Genomic DNA, 27664 nt, shown 5'->3' on the forward strand with positions numbered 1-27664 from the left:
GAGGCGCCGAGGGGCCAGCGAGTGAGGGAGCGCGTGCAGAAGCACAGCGCTTCCCAGCACCTCAGCCAAAGCATGTGCCAGTTCCCCTGCGGTGAGCCTCAGGCTGACGAGGCCAGGGAGGCTCTGGCCCTCAGCCCCTCTGACCTCTGCCCTCCCGCCAGCAGCTGCACAGACCTCACCCATGGAGGGAGAGTGAAGACACGCGTGCTCGTCGCTGCGCCCTGGCTTCCACCCAGCCCGACTGTGACCCGTGCGCCCCAACCTCAGACTCGGGATGACAGACCGTGGCAGCACTCCCCTGGTCCCAGGCTGCTGGCGCCTGGCCACCCCGCACACGGCAGCCACATCGCCGGGCCATGGTTTCTAAGTTCTTTACAACGCACTGCGGGCAAGTCATGAACGCACTGCTCGTGTCCACCCCCCGACCCACACCCCGACGCCCTGACACCCAGAGTGACAGCGTCTGGAGACCAGGGGGTCGTCTGAGCTCCAGGAAGAGAGCCCTCACCACCTCAGGATGGAACCTGCCAGCACCGTGACGGCAGACTTCCAGCCTCCGGACGGTGGGACACAGACCTCAAAGTATAAACCACCCCGTCTGTGCCCCCCGTCACAGCAGCCTGAGCCCGCCGTGACGGGCGGCATGTGGAGACGCAGTACACGATGTGATCAACACTCGGCCACGACAGAGCCACAGAAAGGGATGAGCTAACGCCATCTGCGGCGACTCTGACGGATGGAGAGGTGATCGGACCACGTGCAGTCAGAGAGAGACACGCATCCCCACACCACTTGTGTGTGGAATCAGAAAAAAAAAAAACGATTTTACAAAACAGACTCACAGACAGAAAATAAACTCACGGTTACCAAAGGAGAAGGGGTGTGAGGGATGAATGAAGAATCTGGGATTAACATATATACACTGCTACATATAAAACTGGAAAAGGAAATGGCAACCCGGTCCAGTATTCTTGCCTGGGAAATCCCATGGACAGAGGAGCCTGGAGGGCTACAGACCATGGGGGTTGCAGTCAGACTCAACTTAGCAACTAAACAACAAAAGTATATAAAATAACAAGACCCTACTGTATTAACACTGGCACCCTGTACTCAATACTTTGTAATAATCTATAACGGAAAAAACCTGAAAAAAAATACACATGCAAGTATAACAATTACTTTGCTGCACAACTGAAACGCATGCTGTGAGCCAACTACACTCAAGTAAGAAAAACAGGCTCGACTGGATCTTTAAGGTCTTTGTAATTGTATCACCGCAACGGGGGCAATACCCAGATTAACCGCACACACTCACTCTCCTGGTTGAAGAGGCGGGAACGGCGCTCTGCGGGGCTGCAGGGGTCCGCTCCGTGACGCTGCTCCTGTTGTCAGAGTTGGGACGGCTGGGGACGGCGCCCGGCCCGTCATCTGGGGTGAAAGACAGGAGAAGCCACAAGTGCATGAGGAAACCCTTGTGCGAGTCTGTACTGTTCTGACACAAAAGACTCACCCGTTACCACACGGATCACCAGGGCCACGTGAGGCTCAGACTCCAACCACGATGAAACCTCCCGCAACCTCTGCCTCTTACAAGAAAACGGGCTCAGGTGAAATTCTGTCTTGACACCAACTCCCACACGAACAACGGACAGCCTTCTCCTCACACACGTCACACACACACAGTTCATCAGTAAGTACGGGCAGAATCCACTCTGGGGGCTGGAGAAAAAGCCAGAGAAAGTACAAGACAGACCTTGCTCCCTAGGCAATTTGAAAAAGAGGTAAGATGCAAAACAGTCACGGTGAGGACGCGGCGAACACACCCAGTGCCGAGCCTGGTGGGCTCAGAGAGGAGCCGGCCCGAGGGCGGAACGTGGGCCTGGCGGGGGACAGCCGCAGGCCAAGAGCACTCTCAGGGCGCTCCTGGGGCGTGGTGGAGACACAAGCAGGAGGGCCCCCCCGGGTGTCGGCAGGAACCCGTCTGCTTGCGCCCAGGGGCTGCTGCGCCTCTAGTCCCTGGACTCCCCAGGCCCAGCCCCGCGACCCCGCGGAGCAGTCTTCCTGGGCAGAGATGTTCAGACTGCCCTGAATATTCACAATAACCGCAAGAGCTGTCCCAAGGCTGACCCGGTGAGCCTACACCTTGGGTGTGCCCTCCACCCCCCCACACACTGACCCCGGGCCTGACCCGTGACCTTCTGTGGCCCCTGGGCTGGGCATGCCCCACCACCCGCACACTGACCCCAGGCCTGACCCATGACCGTCTGTGGCCCCTGGGATACGTATGCCCCCCCACACTGACCCCAGGCCTGACCTTCTGTGGCCCCTGGGGTGGGTATGCCCCCCCTACACTGACCCCAGGCCTGACCTGTAACCTTCTGTGGCCCCTGGGGTGGGTATGCCCCCCCCTACAGTGACCCCAGGCCTGACCTGTAACCTTCTGTGGCCCCTGGGCTGGGCATGCCCCACCACCCGCACACTGACCCCAGGCCTGACCCTTGCCCTCTGTGGCCCCTGGCACAGAAGCAAAGGGACACAAGCAGACGCCTGGAAAGGCGCGTGTGCGGAGCTTGTCCTCTGTGGTTACGGCTGGAATCCAGCTGCCACGGGGAGAGCAGGGCTGCCTGCCTGACGGCCAGAAGGGAGAAGCCCCCTCAGCCGCCGGCTCAGCACACGCCTGACTGTGCCAGCGCTGCCACACGAATGGCAGGGAAGCCGCCTGGCAGAGCGCTTCCCAAGCCACCAACCGCTAACACCGCTGCATGCACAGAGCCGTCTTGCTGCCCCCCAGGCTCTGGGCCGGCTTGTCACGCAGCAGCAGACCACTAACTCAGCAGAGGCTCACGGCAGCTCAGGACGAGAAAGGGAAACGCAGGCTGCTTACACCTACCGCAGAACATCGTTAACACTCCCTACAACCACACGCGTGCGTCACACACACGGAACCGTCACTTTACGAGGCTGCGCCTGAGGCCAGGCCTGCTCAGTGTGCGCGGGGGTCCAGGTAGCACCTGGAAGCTTCAGGCACAAGCCGCCCCCCCAGGCCCCCAGGTGAGCGCTGCGCACCTGTCCCGCCCAGGGCCCAGCCAGACACGCTGCGCCCCCGAGCACCTGTAACGCACGGCTGGGGGAGAGCAGATGCGCACGGAGGCCGAGCCATCCAGGCAACACAGCGGCTCCACCCGTGGGAACCCGAGTCAGAGGAGCCGGTGCAGAGATGAGCGGGCGGCAGGAGGGCGGGGCTGCAAGGGGCACCCCCGTCAGGAGAGCGTCTCGGTCAACTGGGCACGGGAGCCCAGGCGCACCGGCCCCCCATACGGCGCGGCTCTCCTCAGCCCCACCCAGCTTCCCTTCCTGCGTGTCGCCCGCCCTGCTGCTCTGAGCCCCAGTCAGAGTCGGGGTCTCGGCACCCACCACCCCCCGCTCTGAGACCTCACTCACCTCACCTGCAGGTCCCCTCCCCGCTTACACACAGGGCAGTGTAAGGAGTAAACGAGCACACGTTACGGGTGTTGCGATTTAACACACCATGTAAGCGTGACGCGCTGTGCCCCGTGTGGACGCACGCGGGGCGTTCTTGGGAGGGTGTGAGCTCCTCGTCCTCCTTGACCTCGACCCGAAAGTGTCGGGATAAATCCCAAACTCACAGTCCTCCTCACAAGGGGACACAGCCAGCTGCGTTCACCGCTCACGTGACGTGTGCCTTGCTCACGCACACGCCCTCCTACCCTCTGCGCGCCCGGGACACACTCAGCAAAACAGCCAGTGACCGTGCCTGCCCCTCCCAGGCCAAGTGCAGGCTGAGACCCAGAAGCGACCCCCGGAGACCCCAGCCCCAGGTCCCTGCCACGGCCTAGGAGGAGGGGGTGCCGCTGGAGGGCAGATGGGTGAGAGGACGGGATGGGGCTGCCTCTGCAGCTCCCCCACAGGGAAGGCCTGAGCAAAGACTCCCTCAGCCTGGCAGGCCCGACAGCCTCTGACCAAAGTCAACCCCCGGTGGCACAGCTGAACCCCATGGCACAGCAACTGTGGGGTGGGCCTCGGGGCCCGTGTGGGAACTCCAGCAGCCCAGGGCGGCTAGCCCACACCCGGACCTGGGGACAGCGCTGCAAAGGCCAGCTGCAGCCTGGCAGGAGAGGTCAGGGAGGCCAGGCCACTGGGCTTGGGACACCCTCTGCAGGCAGAGCCTTGAAGGGGGCACGGGAGGGCTCTGAAGAGGATGCAGCAGCGTGAGCAGCATGGAGCCAGGCTGCAGGGAACGAGAGACCTGAGGCCTGGGCACCTGGGGCCAATCAGCAGCCCAGGCCGCTGAGGCGGTGACCTGGCACAGAGAAGCCTGGGCGCGTGTTCCAGACAACACTGGGAGCCTCAGGAAGAAAGCAAACGCTAGAAAGATGGACGTGTACATGTGTGACGGGTTTGCCATGGGCGTTTCCAGAGCACGCTGTGCCTGCAACTCGAGTCTCAGGGACTAAACGGTTTTCTCCTGCTCTACAGACCAACCCGCTGCCCGTCTGCTCTACAAAAGCGAAGATCCTAAATGTCCTCGGAGAGACCAGACGTGGACAAGGGCAGCGCTCCCCTGAAACTGCAGAAATCACGTCAGTAAAGGAGACCCCTCACAGAGCGGGTGCCAGGGAGGGGCAGGCTCCGGGGGGACACACACTCGACTCTCAGCCAAAGCGGGCCCACCCCCTCACCGAAAACCCTGTATCTTCTCGGGATGCCTCTGGAGGGGAACATGTGGTGACCACAGGCCCCGGCCTGTGGAGTCTGAGCTCATCCCGAGCCCCCAGTTATCCAGCAGAGCCACTGCCGCAGGCAGACCCACCCAGCAAAACCCAGATCTGCCAGGTCCACCTGGAAGGGGACACCTGCCCACGAGTGGAGACCCCGGGCTAACCCAGAGCCTGGTGGTCCGACCAAGCTCAGCACCCCACCCTCACTGCACAGCAAACTGAAGACTCTCGACACAATGTGCATCGTCAAGAGTCAGCAAGGTAACCAGGATTGTGTTCCTTCTTCCATCCCCAACCAGCAACTGAAGGGGCTTCACATGATGAGAAGGGAGAAGCAAACGGTCTGGGGCCCGTTTGGGAATCAGTCCCCCAGGGCTGGCTCCACCTGCCTTCTGACACGTGGCGGCCCCCTGCGCTCTGCGGCCGGCCGGCCTCGGGGTCCCCCGCCTCCTTCTCGGCCTCTGACTCCGAGGCCTCGTCCTCGCCCTCGTCCTCCTCGGAGCTGGAGCTGCTGGACTCTTTGCTCTCCTCCACTCGCTGGGACTTGGGCGTCTCCTCCTCACAGAGCATCTTCTCTTTGCTAAAGTAAAGACGACAATCTGAGTAACTCAGAGAGGAGAAACCACTTTCTGAGCTCGCTGCGGAGCTGGTACAAGGGGGACAAGCCTCGGAACCTCTGTGTAGAAGTGGTAACAGAAACACACATAAACCCTCCCTCAGGTCCCTTTAGTGTCCAGCGTGAGAGTGTGACGTAAGGAGACCTGGCTGCTCTGCACTCGGGAAAACGGGGCTACGACTCCTCATGGTGAACGAGGTGAACAGTCTTAACAAGTCATTTAACAAATGTTTACTGCGTGATCACTGCACACCAGGACCACGTGAGACGCCCGAACAAGGGCAGCGGAACAGACGTGGCCCCGAGCTCAGAGCTTCCAGTTCGGGAAGCACTTGGGACTAAGAGCCCGCAGCTGGGAAAAAAGAAACACACGGTCTCCATTGCTTCACAAAGTGAGCGCAGACCCCTACTCGCAGGTCCCCCGTGGCCACGCCACACACCTCCTCACCCATCGAACATCCCCCGTGTTTAAAGGCCATCTGGCTACAACCAGACACGAGTCTCTTCGCCATATGAATTCTCAAGCTACGTCCATCACACGCAGCTGGGCTCAAACCCAAATATCTTACTTCTTAAAGAGTCTGCTGTGCAGCTTGCTGTTCAAGTCTGATTCGATTAGCTTATTCCGTGTCTCTTTTTCACTTCGAAGCTGGAAATCAAGAGAAGAGGAAAGGGAAGATGTTGACTACGGGAAGAAATCAGCAGTGACGAGAACTCCAGCGGCCCCATCACTGCACCAGCACCAGAGGGGAGCCGGGGGGCGGGACAGGGGACACAGCGGAGGGTCTGCTCAGAAGATGAAGACAGAGGAAAGCCCTCAGCCAGTGAGAAGAGGAAAACCATGGCACCAGAGCTTCAGGGACACCAGCCTCCTAAACATCCAAACCTCATCACCCCAAACCTCACTCCAAAGGGTGAGACGCCAGAAGCGCCTGTGAGAGAACGCTCTATGATCCGATGCTGAATTAAGTTGGCGAGGCTTCTACAGAGAAACAGGTGCCAAATGGGAAACGAGCCCTTAGGAAAACCTGCCCAGCACTTAGACACACGCTCCAGACAACATGTATTTTTATGCCTGGACCCCAGAGTTATGCGGAGGCAAAGGCAGGCAGCACTCCCAGTGGTGGGAAGATGTCATTTAGTGAAGACACTATTCGTGTTCAGAGACAAACCACACTGGGTAAAACACACGTGGGAACTCTCTACTGTATTTCTGCAACTCCTACGTGAGCCCCAAAACTCTTTCAGAATAAAGTATTCATAAAACAATTAACACGTAACCGTGAAAATCACACTCTGATGTGAGCAAGGCTGCGACTGCTCAGTGACGGAGCCCACTGGGCCCAGTGCATCTGCCACTCTGGGGCCGGGCTCCCCAGCCCGACGGCGCTGAGCGCCGGGAGCCCCACGCTCTCCCCTCAGAATGGCTCTGCACGCCCTTCTGAACCCGAGCCTCGGCCCCGCAGAGGGGAACACAGGAAAGCAAGAGCGTGACCTTCCTCCACCCCAAGGGGAGCTGCTGGAGCCCTGCGGTGACCGGCCCCGTCCTCCCCACCGACAGCCCTCCTGCAGTGGAATGTGACTCACTCCCTGCTCGCCCCGGTCTGGGAGGGCTTCCACACTGTGCCTGGACGTGGGCACAAGCCTCCATGGTCCTCCTGAGAGGCACTGTGCCACGGGCCCAGGAGCAAACCATCACACACTCAGGAGAGCAGGAAGGGAGCGACTGGACATCGGATGGACCTGGGCTAGGTATGAATCACTGACCAAGCGCCGGCCCAGGCCACATCTCTGAGCTTCGTGGGTTTGCTTGCTTTCTAAGAAAGAAACATATTCCTCCCTGTAGTCAACCTCCTTTAAAGAAAGAAGTCCCTTCAGTCAATAAGGAACTCACGAGACATCCTCAACTCAGTACTCCCTGTTTGGAAAACACTGACTCCAACACACCACACTCACTTCCTAGAACTCCAGCAACCAGAGCCGCCATCGCCGTGTCTGCCTTCCAGCTCGTGATACAAGACAATGAGCGAACTTCTGCAGCAATGGCTTTGGGGGTGTTTCCTCTAATGGACAGTTCCTGGAGGAACAGCGACCACTGCCGGGACTCGGACAGACAGACCACACGGCCGCCAGGCAGACTCACCACGCTCTGTCTCTTCTGCAGCGTCTCCAGGTGCTCCACCAGGCCCTCGTCGGCCACATCGAACGGCGTCTGGCCCTGGCGAGGAGACAGACGCCACGGTCACGCACCTCTACCCGGGGACTAGCTGGCGCTCGCCTCACGCCTCTGACCGCTGCCTCCCTAACTCGCCAACTTAGCACCAGGATGAGGCCCTCCTCTATCAGAGAGGAGGCGTAAGACAGGGGACCCCCACAGACACAGGGCTTTGCGTTTTGTGAAACAGTGAGCAGGAAATCCTCACCTCACCTCTAGTGTTTATCGTCTCTTGGCAAATAATCAACTGAAATCTACTTGTATCTGTTCCAAATGCTCACAGTTGCTACAATGAACTCAACAAGGGGCTCTCAGAGGCCTCAGAAGGAGGCCCAGGCGTGGGCACTAAGACCAGTCACAGGAAGCAGCCCGTTAAGTGAGACCCTCAGGCCACAGCTCAGCGAAGGGCCCGGGCCCACAGACCTTGGGTGAGCGGGGCGGGGCGGGGCAGAGCGGAGTGGGCCCTGAGCAAACAGCCAGGCCTCGGCAGCAGCAGGTGAGAGGAAGCTGCAGGGCCTCTAAGCTGCCTGAAGCGAGGCTGGACAGCACTACGATCACCAAACTCGAGGATGCTGTCGTCGTCACGTTTTAACGAATGGACGTGAGCAGGGCTCAGCTATTACGCTTCTGAATGAAAAGCTGAAACATTTCACACTTCTCCCGATAGCGGTTTCGGGCTTCCCCACTGCTCACTTCCGCTAAGGTAAGAACGTTTTCTTTTTTCATTTTCTGTCTGTTTCAGGGGCTTCGGTGTAAGCAGAGTCAGCAGACGGGTTTCATGTCACCAGGCGAATGTGCCTGTAGGTGGGTGGATGGGGCAGGTGCAGGGCTCTAGCTGCTGGGGGTGCCTGCTCCAGATGGCAGGCCTGGCCACTGGGCAGGGCCTTCCCGCCTCGTGCTCCAGGACGCCACTGGGGGCGTCCACTCACCAGCTTGTTCCTGATGTCCATGTCGCAGAGGGCCTCCGCCAGGATGGAGCAAGCCTCCTTCACGCCCCAGTGAGCGGCTGCGTGCAGAGGGGTCCAGCCGTCGTGATCCTGGACGTTGAGCTCATAGCCAGCCTGAATCAAAAGTCTGAGGAGAATCCGGACGAGACGTTCAGATCCTCTGCATCAGGGTTCCCTGCCCAACGCACAGCCATCTGTCTGATGTTGCAGACCCCAGCCCCGAGCCCCAGCCCCGAGCCCCGGCCCCGAGCCCAGGTCTGCTCTCTCAGGCATCAGTGCAGCTGTCACAGCTGAGTCCCCCCCGAACGAGGCCACACTGGGGTGTAGCCATGTCATCCCTCAGCACAGAGATCACCCAGAGCCCCGTCCGGAGCCCGGCCCACGGCCCCTCATCCTCTCCCTCCTCCCGCGCCCATTCTCCAGGCGGTCTGCCACCTCCTACCGCAGGAGTGTCTGCAGGGGCTCCCACTGAGGCTCCAAGGCCGCGGGTCATGTGGAGGCCAGCATGACCCCCAGCTGATGGAGGCAGCACCGCCGCAGGCCTCCAGAGAAGCAAGCAAGGGAACCCTGCCCTGAAGACAGGAGCACCAACACCCACCACACAGACCAGGAGCCTTGTCCCAGGACACAAGCAGTGAGAGCGCCTGCTGACAGACACACACGGAGCTGCCAGCAGCCAGCGCTGCACCTGCCGGCGGCCCTGAGGCTCCACAAAGCAGGGGGATGCACAGGGATGGGAAGACGGAAGAGTCCAGACCCCTCCCGCACGGGCGACCGCCCTACCGCAGCGAGTACAGCTCCCCTGAAACCTACGCCACCAGCCTAACGAGTCCACAGAGGACACAGGGACGCATGTCTGCTTGTACCGCGGGGGTCGGTGGGGGGTGCAGGGGACCCGGAGATGAACCGCCAAGCAGCAGGAGACCCACCAGGCCCTCCAGGCCACCCCAGCTCTGCTCCCCGGAGAGCGCCAGGAGAAGCCGGGGCGGCCAGTGGGAGGAGGGCAGGGAACGACCCAGCAGGTAGAGGAGGAGGGGGGAGGAGGGCTGGGGGGAGGAGGGGGGAGGAGGGCAGAGGGGGGAGGAGGGCAGGGGGGAAGGAGGGACAGCGAGGGGGGAGGAGGGCAGAGGGGGGAGGAGGGGGGAGGAGGGGGGAGGAGGGCGGGGGGGGAGGAGGGGGAGGAGGGCGGGGGGGGGGAGGAGGGGGGAGGAGGGCAGAGGGGGGAGGAGGGGGGAAGGAGGGACAGCGAGGGGGGAGGAGGGCAGGGGGGGAGGAGGGACAGCGAGGGGGGAGGAGGGCAGAGGGGGGAGGAGGGGGGAGGAGGGCGGGGGGGAGGAGGGGGGAGGAGGGCGGGGGGGAGGAGGGCAGAGGGCGGAGGAGGGCAGAGGGGGGAGGAGGGCAGGGGGAAGGAGGGGGGAGGAGGGCGGGGGGAGGAGGGGGGAGGAGGGCGGGGGGGAGGAGGGCAGAGGGGGGAGGAGGGCAGAGGGGGGAGGAGGGCAGAGGGGGGAGGAGGGCAGGGGGAAGGAGGGACAGCGAGGGGGGAGGAGGGCAGAGCGGGGAGGAGGGCGGGGGGGAGGAGGGACAGCGAGGGGGGAGGAGGGCAGGGGGGGAGGAGGGGGAAGGAGGGCGGGGGGAGGAGGGGGGAGGAGGGCAGAGGCGGGAGGAGGGCAGGGGGGAAGGAGGGACAGCGAGGGGGGAGGAGGGCAGAGGGGGGAGGAGGGCGGGGGGGAGGAGGGACAGCGAGGGGGGAGGAGGGCAGGGGGGAGGAGGGGGGAGGAGGGCGGGGGGGAGGAGGGGGAAGGAGGGCGGGGGGAGGAGGGGGGAGGAGGGCAGAGGGGGGAGGAGGGCAGGGGGGAAGGAGGGACAGCGACGGGGGAGGAGGGCAGAGGGGGGAGGAGGGACAGCGACGGGGGAGGAGGGCAGAGAGGACAGTGCCCCCTCTGGGAACCTCAGCGCTGCGTCTGCTCCTGGCTGTGTGTCCCTGCCGCAGTGCGGACCCACCTGAGGACCTCAGAGTAGCCCTTGGCTGCAGCCACGTGCAGGGCAGTGGCCCCCGAGCGCGCCTGCCTCACGTCGGCGATCCTGCCGCTGTTGAGCCACTGGCGGGCGTCCTGAAGCATCTGCTGCTCCTCCTGCCGCCGTGCCTGCTCGAGGTCCAGCCCTGCGGAGGCATGCCGGACAGCCACTCAGCCGCCGCGGCCCGGCAGGCCCGCCTGAGGGCCAAGCGCCAGTAGCAGCTTGGTGCTCAGCCAACTCACTCTGCATCAGAAGAGCCATGGCGTTCACAGCCGCCAGCAGTCCCCCAGGGAGAGGCCACAGGGCTAACACAGACGGCGGGCCCACTGAGGCCTGCAGGCACTCTGGCCTTAAGAACCTGAAGACAGGCGGGCTGCTGCTCTGTAGCACCTGCAGCAGTACAGTCACAGCCTTTCCACACGCTAACCTTTGCTTCCCCACAGTCCTCTGCGGGCAGCTGTCACCACCCCCACTGAGCACAGGAGGGGATAAACACGCGGAGGCCGGGCGGTCACTCGGGGCCACAGAGCGGTCGCCCCAGGCCCGTCTGCCCCTCCTCTCCCCTTGCTACACCTAAGACGGGGCAACAACCTTAGTCTCAGGTATCATGTACTTTGATAAATTAACTCCCTCTGAAGTTCATTTCCCTGAGTACAGAAACATGCTGAGTGAAGCTCTGTGGCCTAGAGTTGAGGAGCAGTCAGCACAGAGACACTTCCGAGGGATTCTATTTCAGAACATTACGGACAAGTTATTAAGTGTTAGTATTCTCAGCTCTGCAGGCACTCGGCCTGTCTCAGCGCCTCAGCTCTGCTGCTGGAGCAAAGGCGGCCTTGGGTGGTGTGAACGCAGGCCCGTCCGGCCAGCAGGAATCCCATCAGGAAGGTCACAGCAGAGAGACCCCCAGGGGGACCGCAGACTGTGGGTGCGGGGCTCCCGGCAGGAAGGCACGTCCCCGCGCCTCGGGCCCACACGGCTCTGAGGCACTTCCGGCAGATGCCCCAAGGCCTGTCCTCCCTGCCATGCAGGCCCAGGGTTACTTGCAACTTTTTAAATTAAAAGAACCCAAAGACCTCCAGTCAGAGATCCTGACCGGTTCTCTGAAGTGGATTCTTCTGAAAATATAAAGTAAGTATTTTCAGAGTTTCTTCGTCTAATTAATTAGCTTCCTCACTGTGACAAACTGCCAGAAAATTTCATAGTCAGGATGGTTAAAGATCACTTCAGAGGCTGCAACAAATGTCCCATCAGCACCACGTTCAGCTCTGCTCAAGAGGAAAGGCGCAAAGTCAGAGAGAGGACTGGCCAGTGCTCAGAAGGACAAGGGCCGCGGAACGCCACGCCCACGCCGTCTGCACACTCGGGAGCTGGCGTGCGCCCCTCCTCAGCCTGCCCTGCAGCGCCACAGCGCCCACCGGCCGCCCGACTACACCGCGGTGCACGGCCCAGGGCTGCAGGGGCGGGCCGACCGCACGCGCCTCTGGAGTCTGGCCTGGCTGATCCGCGCACGAGGACTAGCAGGACATGTGCCGTGGGCAGCAACGGCCGGCGTGAGCAGACAGTGTCGTGCAGCGATGCCCAGGCCCCTCCTGCCCTCTGGCCCTCAGCTCACCTTGCTTCTTCACCTGCTCCAGAAGAAGGTCCTTCATGGCAGGCTCTTCTGCAAGGTCAGAGGGAACTTCACCTTCGCTGTTGACGATGCCCACGCTGGCTCCATGGTTAATGAAATACCTATGCAGACAAGACCAGAATCAGAATCAACCTCTCCAGTCTGAGACCAGCGGCACTCCTGTGCCTGGGGCTCCGCGCAGAGCATGGCCTCCATCTGGAGTTTTAGTGTGGTCCCAGATAAGGCACTCCACTAGCCTTCAACAGCTGGGATCAAAAGCGTCTCTATTTCTTGATAAGAACAATGCCTACAAGTGGGATTTCTACACTCGTCCCTGAACCCCATTCTCTCAGTCCCGGTGGGCGGCAGGGCGCTGTGTAAACACCACCAGGGAGACACGCAGCCTTCGAGCTCACCCCAGGCCGAGGCCCAAACCCAGGCTTCCAGGAGGGCTTGGGACACCGCTAACACTGAGAACGGAGTCCCCGGAAGAGACGGAGCGATTCTCACAGAAGCGCTCCCCATTCCCATTGAGAGCACAGTGAGCAGTGCCAGGGCACGAAAACAGAACGAAGGACAATTACAGTTTTCATAAATCTGCCTAGGCTACACGTCCACGGAACTCTCCCTCCAACCAGCCAACTCCATGAAGTCTACACTCTGAGACAAAACTAAATGACTGAAGAAATAAACGAGTATATTCTAAATAATTAGATTCTATATCGAAAGGCAATACAGTGTTCAATACTAAAGAGCAAAGGCCTGATAACTTTGATACCTTACAGAGATCCTTTTGATTTTCAAAGTACTTTCACGTACAATTATATAATGAGTCTTACACAATTTCAGGATTAGGCCACGTGGGTGCTGTTAGAGCTGAAAGACAGAGCTATGGCCCCATCTTCTGACTTCAGCTCCAGTTCATCTTGGCACCACAGCAAGTCACTCTGGGGCCAGTGAGAACCCCAACAATGCCAGAGTGCTCCCAAATACAAGTATTTAAAGGAGAAAGAAAAACTGCTTAAATTAGACTTCAACCAATCCACAACGCAGCAAGCATTTACAGGTCCCCTTCTGCGTTTAAGGGTGCACGTTTTTAGCACACTGAGGCTCCCCTTGGGGCTCAGTGGTAAAGAACCCACCTACCAGAGCAGGAGATGCAGGTTCGATCCCTTGATCAGGAAGATCCCCGGGAGAAGAGAATGGCAACCCAGTCCAGTATTTTCCACTTAGCCTGGAAAATCCCAGGGACAGAGAAGCCTGGGGGGCTACAGTCCATGGGGTCGTAAACAGTCAGACACGACTGAATGACCAAACAACAACACGTTTTAAAGACACTGCAGAAGAATTTAAAAAGATAATGCGTGGCCACTGCATTCAGGAGCTGGCAGAGGAGAATCTGCAGCTATTAGATTTATAGCACGTTTTTCGAGGGTACTGCTTTCTCACTGCTTAGTACCTGGTATAAACAGAGCACCCATAAATGTGTCTACCTTACAGGTGGATTGCACATATATGAACTCATCTGACTTTCAGCTGTCTCCACTCTCCCCTCACAGACTCAGAGGAAGACAGACTCCGCGCTGAGGCTAGCCGCTCCCTCTGCTCTCCTTGACCACACTAAGGCCACCTGCTGCCCTTCATGTCCATGCTCCTTCACCTCCCAACCCTGGGAAACCAAAATGCAAAAAATACACAGAGTGAGCGCAGGACACACGCTCCTGGACTGAGCCGCACCCTCTCTGCTCACTCTGAACCCCACACTCCCCCAGAGTCAGCCCCGCACACACACATGTGGACTGAGCTGCACCCTCTCTGCTCACCCTGAACCCCGCATTATCCCCAAACACAATAGCTCACTTGCCTCCCACAGTTCAACAGTCCCTCCAACTGATGAAACACACTCCCCTCCCCCCTTTCCTGCTATTATTAGAAACTTTCCATGTCTTTCAAAGCCCCTTTTAGAGGCCTTTGCATGTTCTGACAGCCGAACCTTCCCTCTTCTTCCTTGGACTCCGCCTCTGGCACTAAGTCTGGCCCTCTGCCCCCGCCCGCCCCCAGCTGACTGCAGCTCCAGGACAACAGCTGTGTCCTCCTCACGGGCATCACCACTGTGACATCCAACGTGCACTCTCTCCTAGCAACCCACAAACACTGCTCGAAATAAACCCAGCATCGAGCTGCTCCACTCGGACGCCTTTTCCATTCTTTCCTGGGTCAGCGGCAACGTCACTCGGGCATAAAGGCCCTGCTTTTCCCTTTCCTGAGAAGTTCTCGGACCCTGATGGAGACGACTCCTGTCCAGAAATGACCTGGGTCTCCCCGAATCAGAGGGATACGTGCCAAGTGAGACACTGCCCCAGACCATCCTCACCCTGGGGGCGGGCTGATGGGGGCGGAGCCTCTCCAGGTTCACACTGTTACCTGAACAAGTATCACCTATGAAGTCTTCTTTCTGTTCTGACCATGCTGTGCGGCATGAGGGATCTTAATTCCCCCACCAGGGACGGAACCCACGCCCTTTGCAGTGGTAGCACAGAATCTTAACCATGGCACCGCCACCGAAGTGTCCATGAAGTAATATTTCCTGTAATCCTGAGGATCTTTACAGTTACCCTGAGGCTCAGAAATACCTCTTAGCTCAGTAAACATGGGCTTCCCTGGTGGCTCAGAGGGTAAAGCGTCTGCCTGGAAGGCGGGAGACCCGGGTTCAGTCCCTGGGTCGGGAAGATCCCCTGGAGGAGGAAAATGGAAACCCACTCCAGTATTCTTGCCTGGAGAATCCCATGGATGGAGAAGCCTGGTAGGTTACAGTCCACGGGGTCACAAAGAGTCGGACACGACTGAGTGACTTCACTTTCACTTTCAGTAAACATGGCCTTTAGAAAATAAAGCCTCTCTTGGGACTTCCCTAAAGGCCCGGTCATCAGGACACGGCGCTTTCACAGCCATGGCCCAGGTTCCATCCCGGGTCAGGGAACTCAGATCCCACGAGCCATGCACAGCTTGGCCAGAAAAGAACAAGAAGAAAGAAAGAAAATAAAGCCTCTGTGTCCTTCTTAAGTCACCACCAACGTAAGGTCTTTTTGCTACTATTCTAAGGGGTGAACAAAGAAACCGAGATGTGTTCAAAAACTCAGAATAAATTAGCACCACTAATATAAAGCCGCTCTAAATGCTGTTGTCTGGGTCCGTCCGCCGCTTCCAAGTCAGACACCGGTGCTAACAGGAGCATGAGACACGGTCAGTCTGCCGCTTCTAAGTCAGACACCGGTGCTAACAGGAGCGTGAGACACGGTCCGTCCGCCGCTTCTAAGTCAGACACCGGTGCTAACAGGAGCGTGAGACACGGTCAGTCTGCCGTTTCTAAGTCAGACACCGGTGCTAACAGGAGCGTGAGACACGGTCCGTCCGCCGCTTCTAAGTCAGACACCGGTGCCAACAGGAGCGTGAGACACCCAGCTGACTAGCGACAGGCCTGACTCCAAGCGCAGTAACAGCCCTAACCTCTTTTTAAAATGTATCATACAGAGTTGAAATATGAGACTAAAAAAGGTCATCACGCTAGAATGCACTGATTCTTCCCTAGAAAGGGAGTCTGGCTGTTCTTCATTTCCACTTGCTTGAAATTTAGACTTTCTAAAGATTCTGGGAATGAGAGTGTAAGGTTTTTACTCTCATTCTTACTCTTTTACCTCAAGAATTATAAAATCTTTAAGGTTTTTAAGATACAAAAAGAAAAACGAGGGAAAGACGGGGCACTAATCTCTGAAACACCGCTCATAGACCCTGCGGTTGAGGCCCTTAAAGGCGGGGGGCTCTGTGGGCAGGGGGTGGAGAGCTCTGGGGGGCTCTGCGGGCAGGGGGGGGCGTGGTGGAGGGCTCTGGGGGGCTCTGCGGGTGAAGGGGAGCTCTGCGGGCAGGGGGTGGGGGTCTCTGCAGGGGGGCTCTGCGGGCAAGGGGGAGCTCTGGGGGCAGGGGGTGGGGGTCTCTGCAGGCAAGGGGGAGCTCTGCGGGCAGGGGGTGGGGGGTCTCTACAGAGGGTGCTCTGTGGGCAGGGGGTGGGGGTCTCTGCAAGGGGGGGGGCTCTGTGGGGGGGGAGACTCTGCGGGGAGGGGGTAGAGGGCCCTGGGGGGCTCTGTGGGGGAGGGCTCTGCGGGCAGGGCTGGGCGGTGGTCTCTGCAGGGGGACTCTGTGGGGGCGGGGGGGCGGGCTCGGCGGGCGGGTGGGGGTGGAGGGCTCTGCGGGCAGGGCTGGGGGTCTCTGCGGGGCAGGGGGGCTCTGCGGGCCTGGGAATGCAGCCGCACGGGGACACACGGGGAGGGTGAGGACAGCCAGCAGTGGCCCGGGAGGGCTGGTCCAGCTCGCGCCTCCGGGTTGGCCACCTGTGCCCGAGGAGACAGTGACTCACCAGTCTACTTCACTCAAAGTAGTGGTTGTTCCGGCAACAGACACTTAACAGTTTGAACTTACTTCCAAAGGAACCATGTTCATCCACAAGCCAGGGTAAAGAAACCACGGCAACAAAGCGATCGCAGCCACCGTCCGTCTCAGCTTCACTTTAAAAGGAGGGAGACAGACCCTAGGATTGGGCCAGCACGACTCCAGGCTGAGCTCTGCCTGTCACCTTCTAGGGGAAAAGCAGAACCCCGGACGGAATGAGATGTAGGAGGTCAGAATCACAAACAAGCCGCTGAACAGACAAACACCAGTGAGAAGGGACGGGCAGGCTCTGTTCATGGTTCTCAGGTAAATGGATGTCTCTGCAGAGGTGGGCTGAGGGGCCGCCCAGGAGGGGAGCTCTGCTGCGGGCGCCTGCTCCTCAGAACCTGCAGCGTCTGTCAGCACACCGCCTCTAACTCCCTGCACCCGGCACCCTCTCACGGGACCCAGCGAGGCTTCCGAGGGATCGCTCCCAGCCCTCTGCAGCGCTGCCAACAGAGCTCGCCCTGCTGTGCAACAGGAGGGCTATAACGGGCTCCACTCCTGCAGAAAGGGGCCGTGAAACACCTCATCTGACTTTCAAAGGACCACGGCTTTATGTAGAGAACTTACCTTAGCAATCCACAGTTAGTCTCATCCAGAACACATGTGACTACCTTATCTCCCTGGCCACGCCTTCACTCAGCACTCACTCACTCAGCACCCCTTCCAGCCCAGACACTGTGTGGTGGGGCTCTTCTACACAGAGTGTGAAGAAATTCCCCAGGTCTGCCCCCGCACATGTCCAGCTACAGCCGCTAGAAACAGCCCAGACAGTGCGACCAGCAGAAGCCACCCCCGCGCGTCCCAACAAGTACGCACCACCTACAAACAGGAGCAAACACAAAATCTCAACCAAGAAGCTGCAGATTTAGCAGCTGCGCAAAACACAGTTATCAATTATTCCTTAGAACTAATTCAACTGCCCGCTTTTATGAACTGCAGTAAAGAGCGGTCACGGCTGTATGTGAAACTCAGACTCGAGAGCAGAAGAGCACGTGTGTCCGCACGCACCGCCAGCCACTCACTCTGCTATGTTGAGGTAGCCACAGGACGCTGCTGCGTGCAGGGGCGTCCAGCCCTCGTTGTCCTGCTGGTTGACGCTGGCTCCGTTCTCCACCAGAAACTTCACCACGTCCAGGTTCTCGTCAATGCAGGCCTGCAAGGAAAAGCCCGTCACTGACTCAGCAAGTGCGTGTGGGGACGCTGCCCCGGCTCTGGCGGTGCGGCGGAGCCGGGGAACAAGGCGTGTCAGCCCCCACGTCCTGAAGGGTGTCTGGGGGGCTGCTCAGCCCTGGGATCTTAGGCAAACCCCCCAACTCCCTCCCTGCCTCAGTGCTCAGCTGTGAAAGCGGCATGATGGCAACTGATCGTGTCACAGTGCCGCGAGGACTAACCAAGGACAGTGATCGCTGAAGTGCTGTTTCATCACGTCATCCAAGAGCGACGTCAGGAACCACTGATTTGCCTATGAATCTTACAGGCTCAAATACGCCTTTCTCAGTGGGAAGCTGCAGTTGAGGTTCCAGGACTGCTGAACCATCTCTGCTCTGGCGAGAGGGTGCGGTGAGCCCTCAAACAGAAGCCGTGTGCTCCTCTCCACGTCCGTCTGAGCAGCTGCAGACAGCACGGCACGTGTGTCTGTGCAACGTCAGGAAGGCAGAGAAGCTTCCGGAACAAAGGCTGCAAGCCCACTCTCAGCCAGCAAGGACAGCCACAAGACCCACAGGCCATCTGAGCACAGCCAGAGGACAGAAGCAGGGACAGCCACGTGGACAGAGGCGACTACCGTCAAGGCTCCGGTGGACCCAGAGCAGCGGAGATGCTTCAGGGCCCAGCAAATGCGAGTCCCTTTTTTAAAACTTGTCTCTTAGCCCCTCCTTCGCAAAAGAAGAAAAGAAATTAAAACTTTAGCTGAGAACAACTATCCAGGTCAAGCTGACTTGTGTACACTGTTAATATCCGGCTTGCCCCTCACTGGCTGAGGCCCGCACTCAGACACGCAGCCCCACGGCGAGGAGCCGGGAGCCTCTGAGGGGCAAAGCAAACACCTAGAGGCCGGTTTCCCTCAATAATGACCCTGAAGAAGCCGTAGAAACTCTTAACGTGACTAACCCTCAATCACGGATTCTAAGTGTCCTTAACGCCCTCTGACAACCGCAAGCACGCGTGTGGCCCTTCCCCACAGCCCGCGCTCAGCGCCGACTGCGGACAAAGCCTCTGTGTACCTGCCCAAGGTGCCAGATGAACACGCAGCTTTCTTCACAGATGCTACTTTACCAAAAAGAACCAACAGATGAACTACGACAATCAAGGCGCGAAAGTGAAAAGTGAGCCTGTCACTTCAAAGGGAAAGAAACCTCGTATTTCTTGCCAATGACAAAATTTGGCCATCCAATTAAAACCAGAACTTTGAAAAAACTACCAAGAGCCTGACAGCTCCCTAATGTTCAGTTTTCCAATGTGATCAGTGGGATTATCAAAAAAGGTGATTTATACTGTAAACGGAAATACATACTAACATCTGGAAATCGGTGTAACTCAAGGAACCCATACTTTCCACAAAAGCAAATTCATGTGTGAGAAAACCACGCAAGGTAAAAAATCCACTCAAAACACAGGGTAGATGCTGGACTTTAACGTCACAAAGTAAGGAAACTCCACTGATTCCACAGTGTGGAATCCAGATTCCAGACTGTGACTAATATTTAAGACGCTACTCTTGCTGGCATTTCAGCACAGCACCTGGAACACCCGTAGCCGTGTGAGCAGACTGTTAGGACACTCCCCCCTTCCACACAGACACCCGTGTGAGCCCGGATTTCCCTCACATACATTCATCAGAACAACCTATCACAGGACACAGAAGGCAGACGCGAGCAGAGAGTCACGCAGGTGCAGGACAAGCCGCTCTTCCCTTTATGCCACGTCGACGGGCTGCTTTTACTTTGCTTTTGGTTCTGAAAGTACACAGCTCTTTTCCACTAAAGTACCTGTTTCATATGAACATATAATGGGCTACTGCTATTTTGACTGAATTACTAAGCAGGTAGTTTCAACACTTTTCAGTAATATGTAATAATACTTATGAACGAAAGCTCTTTAGGGTCCTGAAGAAATTTTCAGAATGTCAAGGATTACTTAGATCAAACAGTTTGAGAACTGATGTCTTCAATGAAACATACCAATGGATATTTTACAGTTATAATGAGCAACTGGGGAAGACTGAGGGCAGGAGGATGAGACGGGTGGATGGCATCATCGCCCCAACAGACATGAGTCTGAGCAAACTCTGGGAGATAGTGAAGGGCAGGGAAGCCTGGTGCGTTGCAGTCTGGGGTGGGGGTGGGGTGGGGGCAGGTCACAAAAGTGACAAGATAGCGACTGAACGACAATGGACAACCGTTTAAATAGCAAAAGATTTCCCTGGGGAGAACTGAGCCAGGCTTCTGAGGAGAACTACAACACTTAAGAAGCATCTATCCAGCAAGAGGACTAAAACAGAAACCTCTCCAGATAAACCTCATGTCAATCCCATTTAGAAACAAGCACTGGATGACAAGCGGTTGATTCAAACTAGAGGATATTTATTTAATTAGGTAATCTTGGCTGAAGATTCACCTCATGGCAAAGAGATGAGGAAACAATGGAAAACTGAGAGAGACTTTATTTTGTTGGGCTCCAAAATCACTGCAGATGGTGACTGCAGCCATGAAATTAAAAGACGCTTGCTCCATGGAAGAAAAGTTATGACCAACTTAGTGTATTAACAAGCAGAGACATTAATTTGCCAACAAAGGTCCATCTAGTAAAAGCTATGGATGTGAGAGTTGGACTATAAAGAAAGCTGAGCGCTAAAGACTTGATGGTTTTGAACTGTGGTATTGGAGAAGACTCTTGAGGGTCCCTTGGACTGCAAGGAGATCCAACCAGTCAGTCCCAAAAGAAATCAGTCCTAAATATTCATTGGAAGGACTGATGCTGAAGCTGAAACTCCAATACTTTGGCTACCTGATGCGAAGAACTGACTCACTAGAAAAAACCTTGATGCTGGGAAAGATTGAAGGCAGGAGGAGAAGGGGACAACAGAGGATGAGATGGTTGGATAGCATCACTGATTTGATGAGTTTGAGCAAGCTCCAGGAACTGATGAAGGACAGGGAAGCCTAGCATGCTGCAGTCCACAGGGTCGCAAAGAATCGGACATGACTGAGCGACTGGACTGAACTGCCTGAAGAAATCCGGGATAGACACCAGGTCACTCAGGTCTGACCTAAATCAAACCCCTTCTGATTATATAGCAGAAGTGACAAATAGATTAAAGGGATTAGATCCAATAGACAGAGTGCCTGAAGAGCTATGGACAGAGGCTGGCAACACTGTGCAGGGAAGCGTGACCAAAACCACCCCAAAGGAAAAAAATGCAAGAAGGCAAAACGGTTGTCTGAGGAGGCCTTACAAATAGCTGGGAAAAGAAAAGTGAAGGGCAAAGGAGAAAGGGAAATATATACCCAACTAAATGCAGAGTTTCAGAGAATACCAGGGAGAGATAAGAAAGCCTTCTTAAGTGAACAATGCAAAGAACTAGAGGAAAACAACAGAATGGGAAAGACTAGAGATCTCTTCCGTCAGGAAGCATTTAACAGGAGGCTTCCTGTGTGCTGTGTTGGATCTGTCAGGAATTCTCTGCTCCTTATTAATTCCTGAATATTCAGGAATCAAGAGGAGAGGCAAGCGTCTCCCAGGACTGAGGAATCCAGGCATTTCCTTCATTAGTGTTTCTATATGGTGATAAGTACCCTCTTTCTTCTTGTGAACCACACCGTAAAAGTGATTGTTTACAACTCTCTCTCTCTTTAATATGGATCGCCTATGTTTTGTAAGCCTGGAATTTTAATCTTTATCTTTGCTGAGAATAACTACCTTGTAAGACAGTATATATGCCCACACCATGTTGATTAAAACACCTTTGCTCCATCAGAGCTCTGGTCTCCGTGTCTGTCTTTCTCTCTCTCTCCCTCTCTCTCTTTTTCAGGCTGATCCCCTGGAGCACTGAGGCTCTCTGAGTTTACTTTCCTGCCTGGGCTTCTAAGACCCTCTCGAGAAGGCGCTCTGCATCTTCACCCCATCGAGAGGGCACCTGAGGCCTCTGTGAACAGAGCAAGTCCCATGTCAGAGGCTTTACTGGCTTTCTGTGTAAACCAAGGAATATCAGCCTCTTTCTCTCCTTTACTTTCTTAGTGGTCGACTCCGGACCACCAGGTTCTGGTCCATTAAAGGACCTCAACACTCTTCAAGAAAACTGAGATACCAAGGGAACATTTCATGAAAAGATGAGCATGATAAAGGACAGAAATGGTATGAACCTAATAGAAGCAGAAAATATTAAGAGGTGGCAAGAATACACAGAACTGTACCCAAAAAAGGTCTTAATAACCTGGATAACCACGATGATGTGGTCACTCACCTAAAGCCAGACATCCTGGAGTCTGAAGTCAAATGGGCCTTGAAGCATCACTACAAACAAAGCTACTGGAGGTGATGGAATTCCAGTTGAGCTATTTCAAATCCTAAAAGATGATGCTGTGAAAGTGTTGCACTCAATATGCCAGCGAACTTGGAAAACTCAGCACGGGACTGGAAAAGGTCAGTTTTCATTCCAATCTCAAAGAAGGGCAAAGGAATGCTCAAAATTCTCCAAGCTAGGCTTCAACGGTATGTGAACCAAGAACTTCCAGATGTTCAAGCTGGATATAGAAAAGGCAGAGGAATCAGAGATCAAATTGTCAACATCTGCTATATCATTGAAAAAGCAAAGGAGTTCCAGAAAAACATCTATTTCTGCTTTATTGACTCTGCTAAAGCCTTTGACTGTGTGGATCACAACAAATTGTGGAAAATTCTTAGAGAGATGGGAACACCAGGCCACCTTCCCTGCCTCCTGAGCAATCTGTATGCAGGTCAGGAAGCAGCAGAACCAGACGTGGAACAGTAAACTAGTTCAGAATTGGGAATGGGTGCGTCAAGGCTGTACACTGTCACCCTGCTTATTTAACTTGCACATGCAGAGTGCATCGTGAGAAACGCCAGGCTGGATGAAGCACAAGCTGGAATCAAGACTGCCTGGAGAAATACCAGCAACCTCGGATATACAGATGATACCATTTTAATGGCAGAAAGTGAAGAACAACTAAAAAGCCTCTTGATGAAAGCAGAAGGGGAGAGTGAAAAAGGTGGCTTAAAACTCAACAATCAAAAAACTAAGATCATGGCATCTGTTTCCATCACTTCACGTCAAATAGAAGGGGAAAAATGGAAAGAATAGCAAATTTTACATTTTTGGGCTCCAAAATCACTGCGGAAGGTGACTGCAGCCATGAAATCAAAGGATGGTTGCTCCTTAGAAGAAAAGTTATGACAAATGTAGACCGTGTATTAAAAAAGCACAGACATCACTTTGCTGACAAAGGTCTGTAGAGTCAAAAGTATCGTTTTTCCAGTAATCATGTTCGGATGTGAGAGTTGGACTAAAAAGAAGTCTGAGCGCAGGAGAATTCATGATTTTGAACTACGGTGCTGGAGAAGACTCTTGAGAGTCCCCTGGACTGCAAGGAGATCAAACCAGTCCATTCTAAAGGAAATCAACCCTGAATATTCACTGGAAGAACTGATGCTGAAGCTGAAGCTCTAATACTTCGGCCACCTCATGTGAAGAGCTGACTCATTTGATGCTGGGAAAGACTGAAGGCAGGAGGAGAAGGGGACGACAGAGGATGAAATGGTTGGATGGCATCACCGACTCAATGGACACGGGTTTGAGTAAACCCCGGGAGTTGGTGATGGTCAGGGAGGCCTGGCGTGCTGCAGTCCATGTCCATGGGGTCACAAAGAGTCAGATATGACTCAGCGACTGAACAACAACAATCTTGGTTACAAAAAGCATCGTGTTCATTTCCCCCAAACCACATGATATACTTTTTACAATTAGTGTAATTAGCTAAACATCTTAACCTCGATTTGATTTGAAGTCATATATCCCTCCAATTTGACCTTTTGAGGCCAGATGACTTTTATAGCCAGTATTCAAAAAAGCCTCTTTTTCAACCAGCAGTTCCAAAAAAAATCAAAAATTTTCCTATTATGTTTGCTTAGGTTGATCAACTCTATAAGCTTTCCTCATACTTCCTTACCATATAAAATATTTCATAACTATTCATAATATTATGAACCATTTTGTAATTCAGATTATCAGTGAATCTCTCCCACTCTGCATGTCTGCCAGTCTGCAACTCCACAGGTTAAGATTTAGCTAACCCCCTACAGAATATGTCACTAAAAGCTGCTAATACTTTAACTGGAAGGATGGAAGACGGTATTTTCAAATAGGTACTGAAATTCGAGGAGGAGACAGTGCTTCAGAGGTTAAGGACACTCTCTGCCCAGGAGTCATATACTGTGTCGGGAGGTCAAATGTGCCCTCTTGGCCTGTGCTAGTAAGGAGCACGAGTCAGCTGCTCCTTGCTTGGCTGCAAAATCTCTCTGGCTCTGGAAGGAGACCAGCTGGGACACTTAGCCAGGGGCCATACCATCACCAGACAGAATTCTGGGAGCCAATGTTCTCAAGACAGTTCTTCATCCTTAGATGACTGAGCCAAATTCCAGAGGTAATGTCACCCCAGCGCGGCAGGTACCAAACAGGAGAAATGTGTCTTCTCTTCCCCCTCGCGTCTCCCCTTCCTTTTCTTTACCTCAGCGTAACTTCCGCTCTCTTCCTTGCCAGCTCCATGATCACTCCCGTCTATGACTCTCACACCCCTGACACGGTGTCCGTGTAAGAATGACACCGTGAGGAACAACGCCGTGAGGATGTCCGAGACACCGCCACCAGCCTCGTGTGACAGCGCCCGTCTGCAGAGTCATCCGGGAGGAGGCAGAGCGGCACACCTGTCAGATGCCCCGCCTGGCACTCCACAGGGCATGGCAGGGGCCGGGCAGACCCGGGCTCGCGACCAGCCCTGCCAGTGCGCACAGTCCCGAGTGAGGACGCAGCCTGAACACCAGGGCTCAGCTGGGGGTGGGGACACCACCACCTCGCAGGCTTTGTGAGGGTTCAGAGGGTATAGCCTTGGCACAGTGCCTGGCGCTGTTTCTAAGCCAACGGTTCAACTCAACAGCAACAGCCTTCCCAGGAAAAAGCATGAATCCTACTTCATCCTCACGCACCGCTGCCCTCCAGCTCTAGACTCTGAGCCAGCAGGATCACGGAGCCTGTTCCCTACGCCTGCCTTCAGGAAACCCCTGTAGCGCCTGGGATGCTGTGGGGCCCTAGGTCAGAAGCCACGGGAGTCAAACAGTCTGTCCACAGTCAACTAAAGCGGACCCTGTCAGGCAGGCCAGCCCACAGAGCTGCAGGCAGACGCTCTCGGGCACCTGCTGCTGCTGCTGCTAAGTCACTTCAGTCGTGTCCGACTCTGTGCGACCCCATAGACGGCAGCCCACCAGGCTCCCCCGTCCCTGGGATTCTCCAGGCAAGACCACTGGAGTGGGTTGCCATTTCCTTCTCCAATGCATGAAAGTGAAAAGTGAAAGTGAAGTCTCTCAGTCGTGTCCGACTCTTCGTGACCCCATGGATTACAGCCCACCAGGCTCCTCCGTCCATGGTATTTTCCAGGCAAGAGTACTGGAGTGGGGTGCCACTGCCTTCTCCGCTCAGGCATCTAAGGGGGACCATTCTCTGTTCTTTGTCTTGGGGAATTTGTTTCCCTCTAGGAGGGTTTCCATGATGGCTAAAGAATCCGCCTGCAATGCGGGAGCCCTGGGTTTGGGTCTCTGGGTTGGAAGACCCCTGGAGAAGGGAACGGCTACCCAGTCCAGTATTCTTGCCTGGTGAGTCCCCAAGGACAGAAGAGCCTGTCGGGCTGCAGTGCGCGTGGTTGCAATGAGCCGGACACAACTGAGCGACTTTCCCCTTCACTAGGAGAATGAGTATGACTAAAGGAAGAGAAACAAACAGTCCTTGAGAGGCTTCTCAGCTAAACACAGACTACATTAGACGCTTCTGCCCACTCCCTCTGCAGCTGTGCTGCGCCTCTTCCGGGCCTCAGTGAGGGGCGGGCAGGCGGCCACCTACGAAGCCACGGCCCCCACGCAGGGCTGCACGGGCCTCCCATGGAACAGGCCAAGACACTAAAGGGCTTTCTGATGTCACTTTCGACACAGAATATTACTAAAGTAACAACCTGTTCTAAGCTCCTTGAGAAAAGGAGATATTATTTAATTATTAGTCCAGAAGGCTACCAGAGAAATTGCCAGGTAATCATTTAAAGCTTCCTAGAACCAGCATGTCACCGTTCCCTGGCAATAAGCATCTCTCCCCCAGGAAAAAGGCTTGACTTCAGGGCCTGGAGAAAAGGGAGCACCACCCCCCTCAACTGTACCTTGCCCTGCCCTCTCTATCAGAGGCAGGAGCAGCTGACGGCGTTAATCTGGGAGTGTGAGGGAGGCCTCACAGAACAAAGCTGCCTCCATCCCCAGAATAGCCCGCAACTGTCACCGCCACCGCACGCCACGGGCCCAGAGCCGACCTCGCTGCCGTGTCTCAGAGCCTGCCCTGGCCTGGAGGAGCGTCCCCCCAGGCCCGTGCACTCCGGTGCAGGCGCAGCACACTGACGCCGGGCTCTGGGCAGCCGGATTTCCCGGCCTCGATCCCACAGATCACGCTGGGGGATGAGGTTGCTGGGGGGTGATGATGCCAGGGGTGGGGCGGGGAGGGGGCGCCCGGGGGCGGGGGTGGCGCGGGGGAGAGGGCGACACTGGGGGAGGGCGACGCTGGAGACGCGGCCCCTTCCACACCTTTCACTATCTTGTCCTCTATCCTCCAAACTTGCATAACCCAGTAATAACAATTTATAGTTTATATAACTCAAAATTTATATAATTCCCAAAATTATGCAATGTCTACTTTATGCTGAAAACCCTAAATGCCTGGACATAACAGCAAAGAGCCAAATTTCTTTCACACAAGTGCTTATCACCAAGCACCGGAATCACCTACATGCAGTCTCAAGTCCACCAGCAAAGCCAGAGTGCAGCTCCCACAAGGGAGGGCGCTCTGGAGATTTGTTCACTGATAGATCCCAAATACCAGGACCACACTTGGCACCCAGCAGGTCCCCAACAGACGTCTGTGGAAAAGAACAAACGCCCAAACACATAGAAACTCCCATTTTCTACAGATTCAGGTGACTCCTGGCTACCTGGACTCTAAGACCTCTCCAGACTCATCCCACTGAGAGCAGACGGCACGTCCTGGGGTGGGCCGGCCCCACTGAGGGCAGCATGCTGACGCCGCACGGCTTGTGCTGGGCACGCATCTCCATCCACCGGGCAGCGGCGGAATGGTAGCCTAGCGGGGTGCGTCCACTTCCTAACCCAGGAGCCGGAGGGGGACCCGACTCAAACACGGGGGCCCTGCGGGTGTAGGCAGGTTACGGTCTCCAGGTGCGGAAGTGTCCTGGATGACCCGAGGGGCCCCAAATCCAACCAGCGTCCTGCTAAGAGGTAGACAAGCAGGCAGGGGAGAGCTGGCGAAGACAGGAGAGGAGCGGCAGAGTGCCTGGGGCAGAGCCTGGAGCACGCTGGCCGTCACCAGGAGCTGGGAGACTAGAGGAGAGCCTCTCCCTGGAGCTCCAGGGCCAGGGCGGCCCCAACGCACCCTGACTTCAGGCTTCAGCCTCCCACCTCGAGAGCCGTGAGGGGACAGGCTCCTGCTGTTTCCAGCCACCAAGCTCGTGGTGGTTGGCTACAGACCACAGGGCCCCGACACGCCTGACATGGAGCAGGCATCAGCCCCGCAAGGACCGGCGGCAACCTCGCCCTTGGTGCCAACGGGGGTCACTGCAGCCAGTCACCGCTTCTCTGCCAGATGAAAATGGTCAGGAAATCAACTACACCACTTCTTAAGACACAGCTGCATTTTACCAGAAGGTTTTAAAATCAATTTTCAGCCCAAAGAGCAAATGCCCTGAAAGGCCTGACCAT

At 56.1% G+C, this 27664-nt stretch overlaps 1 protein-coding gene across 7 annotated transcripts in view; it reads right to left on the reverse strand.

Annotated features, from left to right (window-relative positions):
* PPP1R12B (protein phosphatase 1 regulatory subunit 12B) overlaps positions 1-27664 on the reverse strand; it is a 168585-nt gene that overhangs the window by 104561 nt on the left and 36360 nt on the right. For 6 of the 7 annotated variants that reach the window (XR_003515052.1, XM_027565846.1, XM_027565845.1 and 3 more), the window contains exons 2-9: positions 17653-17783; positions 12146-12264; positions 10519-10678; positions 8500-8644; positions 7499-7573; positions 5925-6004; positions 5129-5319; positions 1316-1428 (exon numbers count right to left, since the gene is read on the reverse strand). Coding sequence is in view for 6 of the 7 variants with exons in the window: in XM_027565846.1 (XP_027421647.1) it covers positions 1316-1428; positions 5129-5319; positions 5925-6004; positions 7499-7573; positions 8500-8644; positions 10519-10678; positions 12146-12264; positions 17653-17783 (1014 nt within the window). In the remaining variant the exon portion in view is untranslated. Of the gene's footprint in view, positions 1-1315; positions 1429-5128; positions 5320-5924; positions 6005-7498; positions 7574-8499; positions 8645-10518; positions 10679-12145; positions 12265-17652; positions 17784-24372; positions 24393-27664 lie in introns of those variants that run through there. The other variant, XM_027565848.1, reaches the window with a different exon arrangement.

Source organism: Bos indicus x Bos taurus, chromosome 16, assembly GCF_003369695.1.
Source record: "Bos indicus x Bos taurus breed Angus x Brahman F1 hybrid chromosome 16, Bos_hybrid_MaternalHap_v2.0, whole genome shotgun sequence".
Taxonomy (NCBI): domain Eukaryota; kingdom Metazoa; phylum Chordata; class Mammalia; order Artiodactyla; family Bovidae; genus Bos; species Bos indicus x Bos taurus.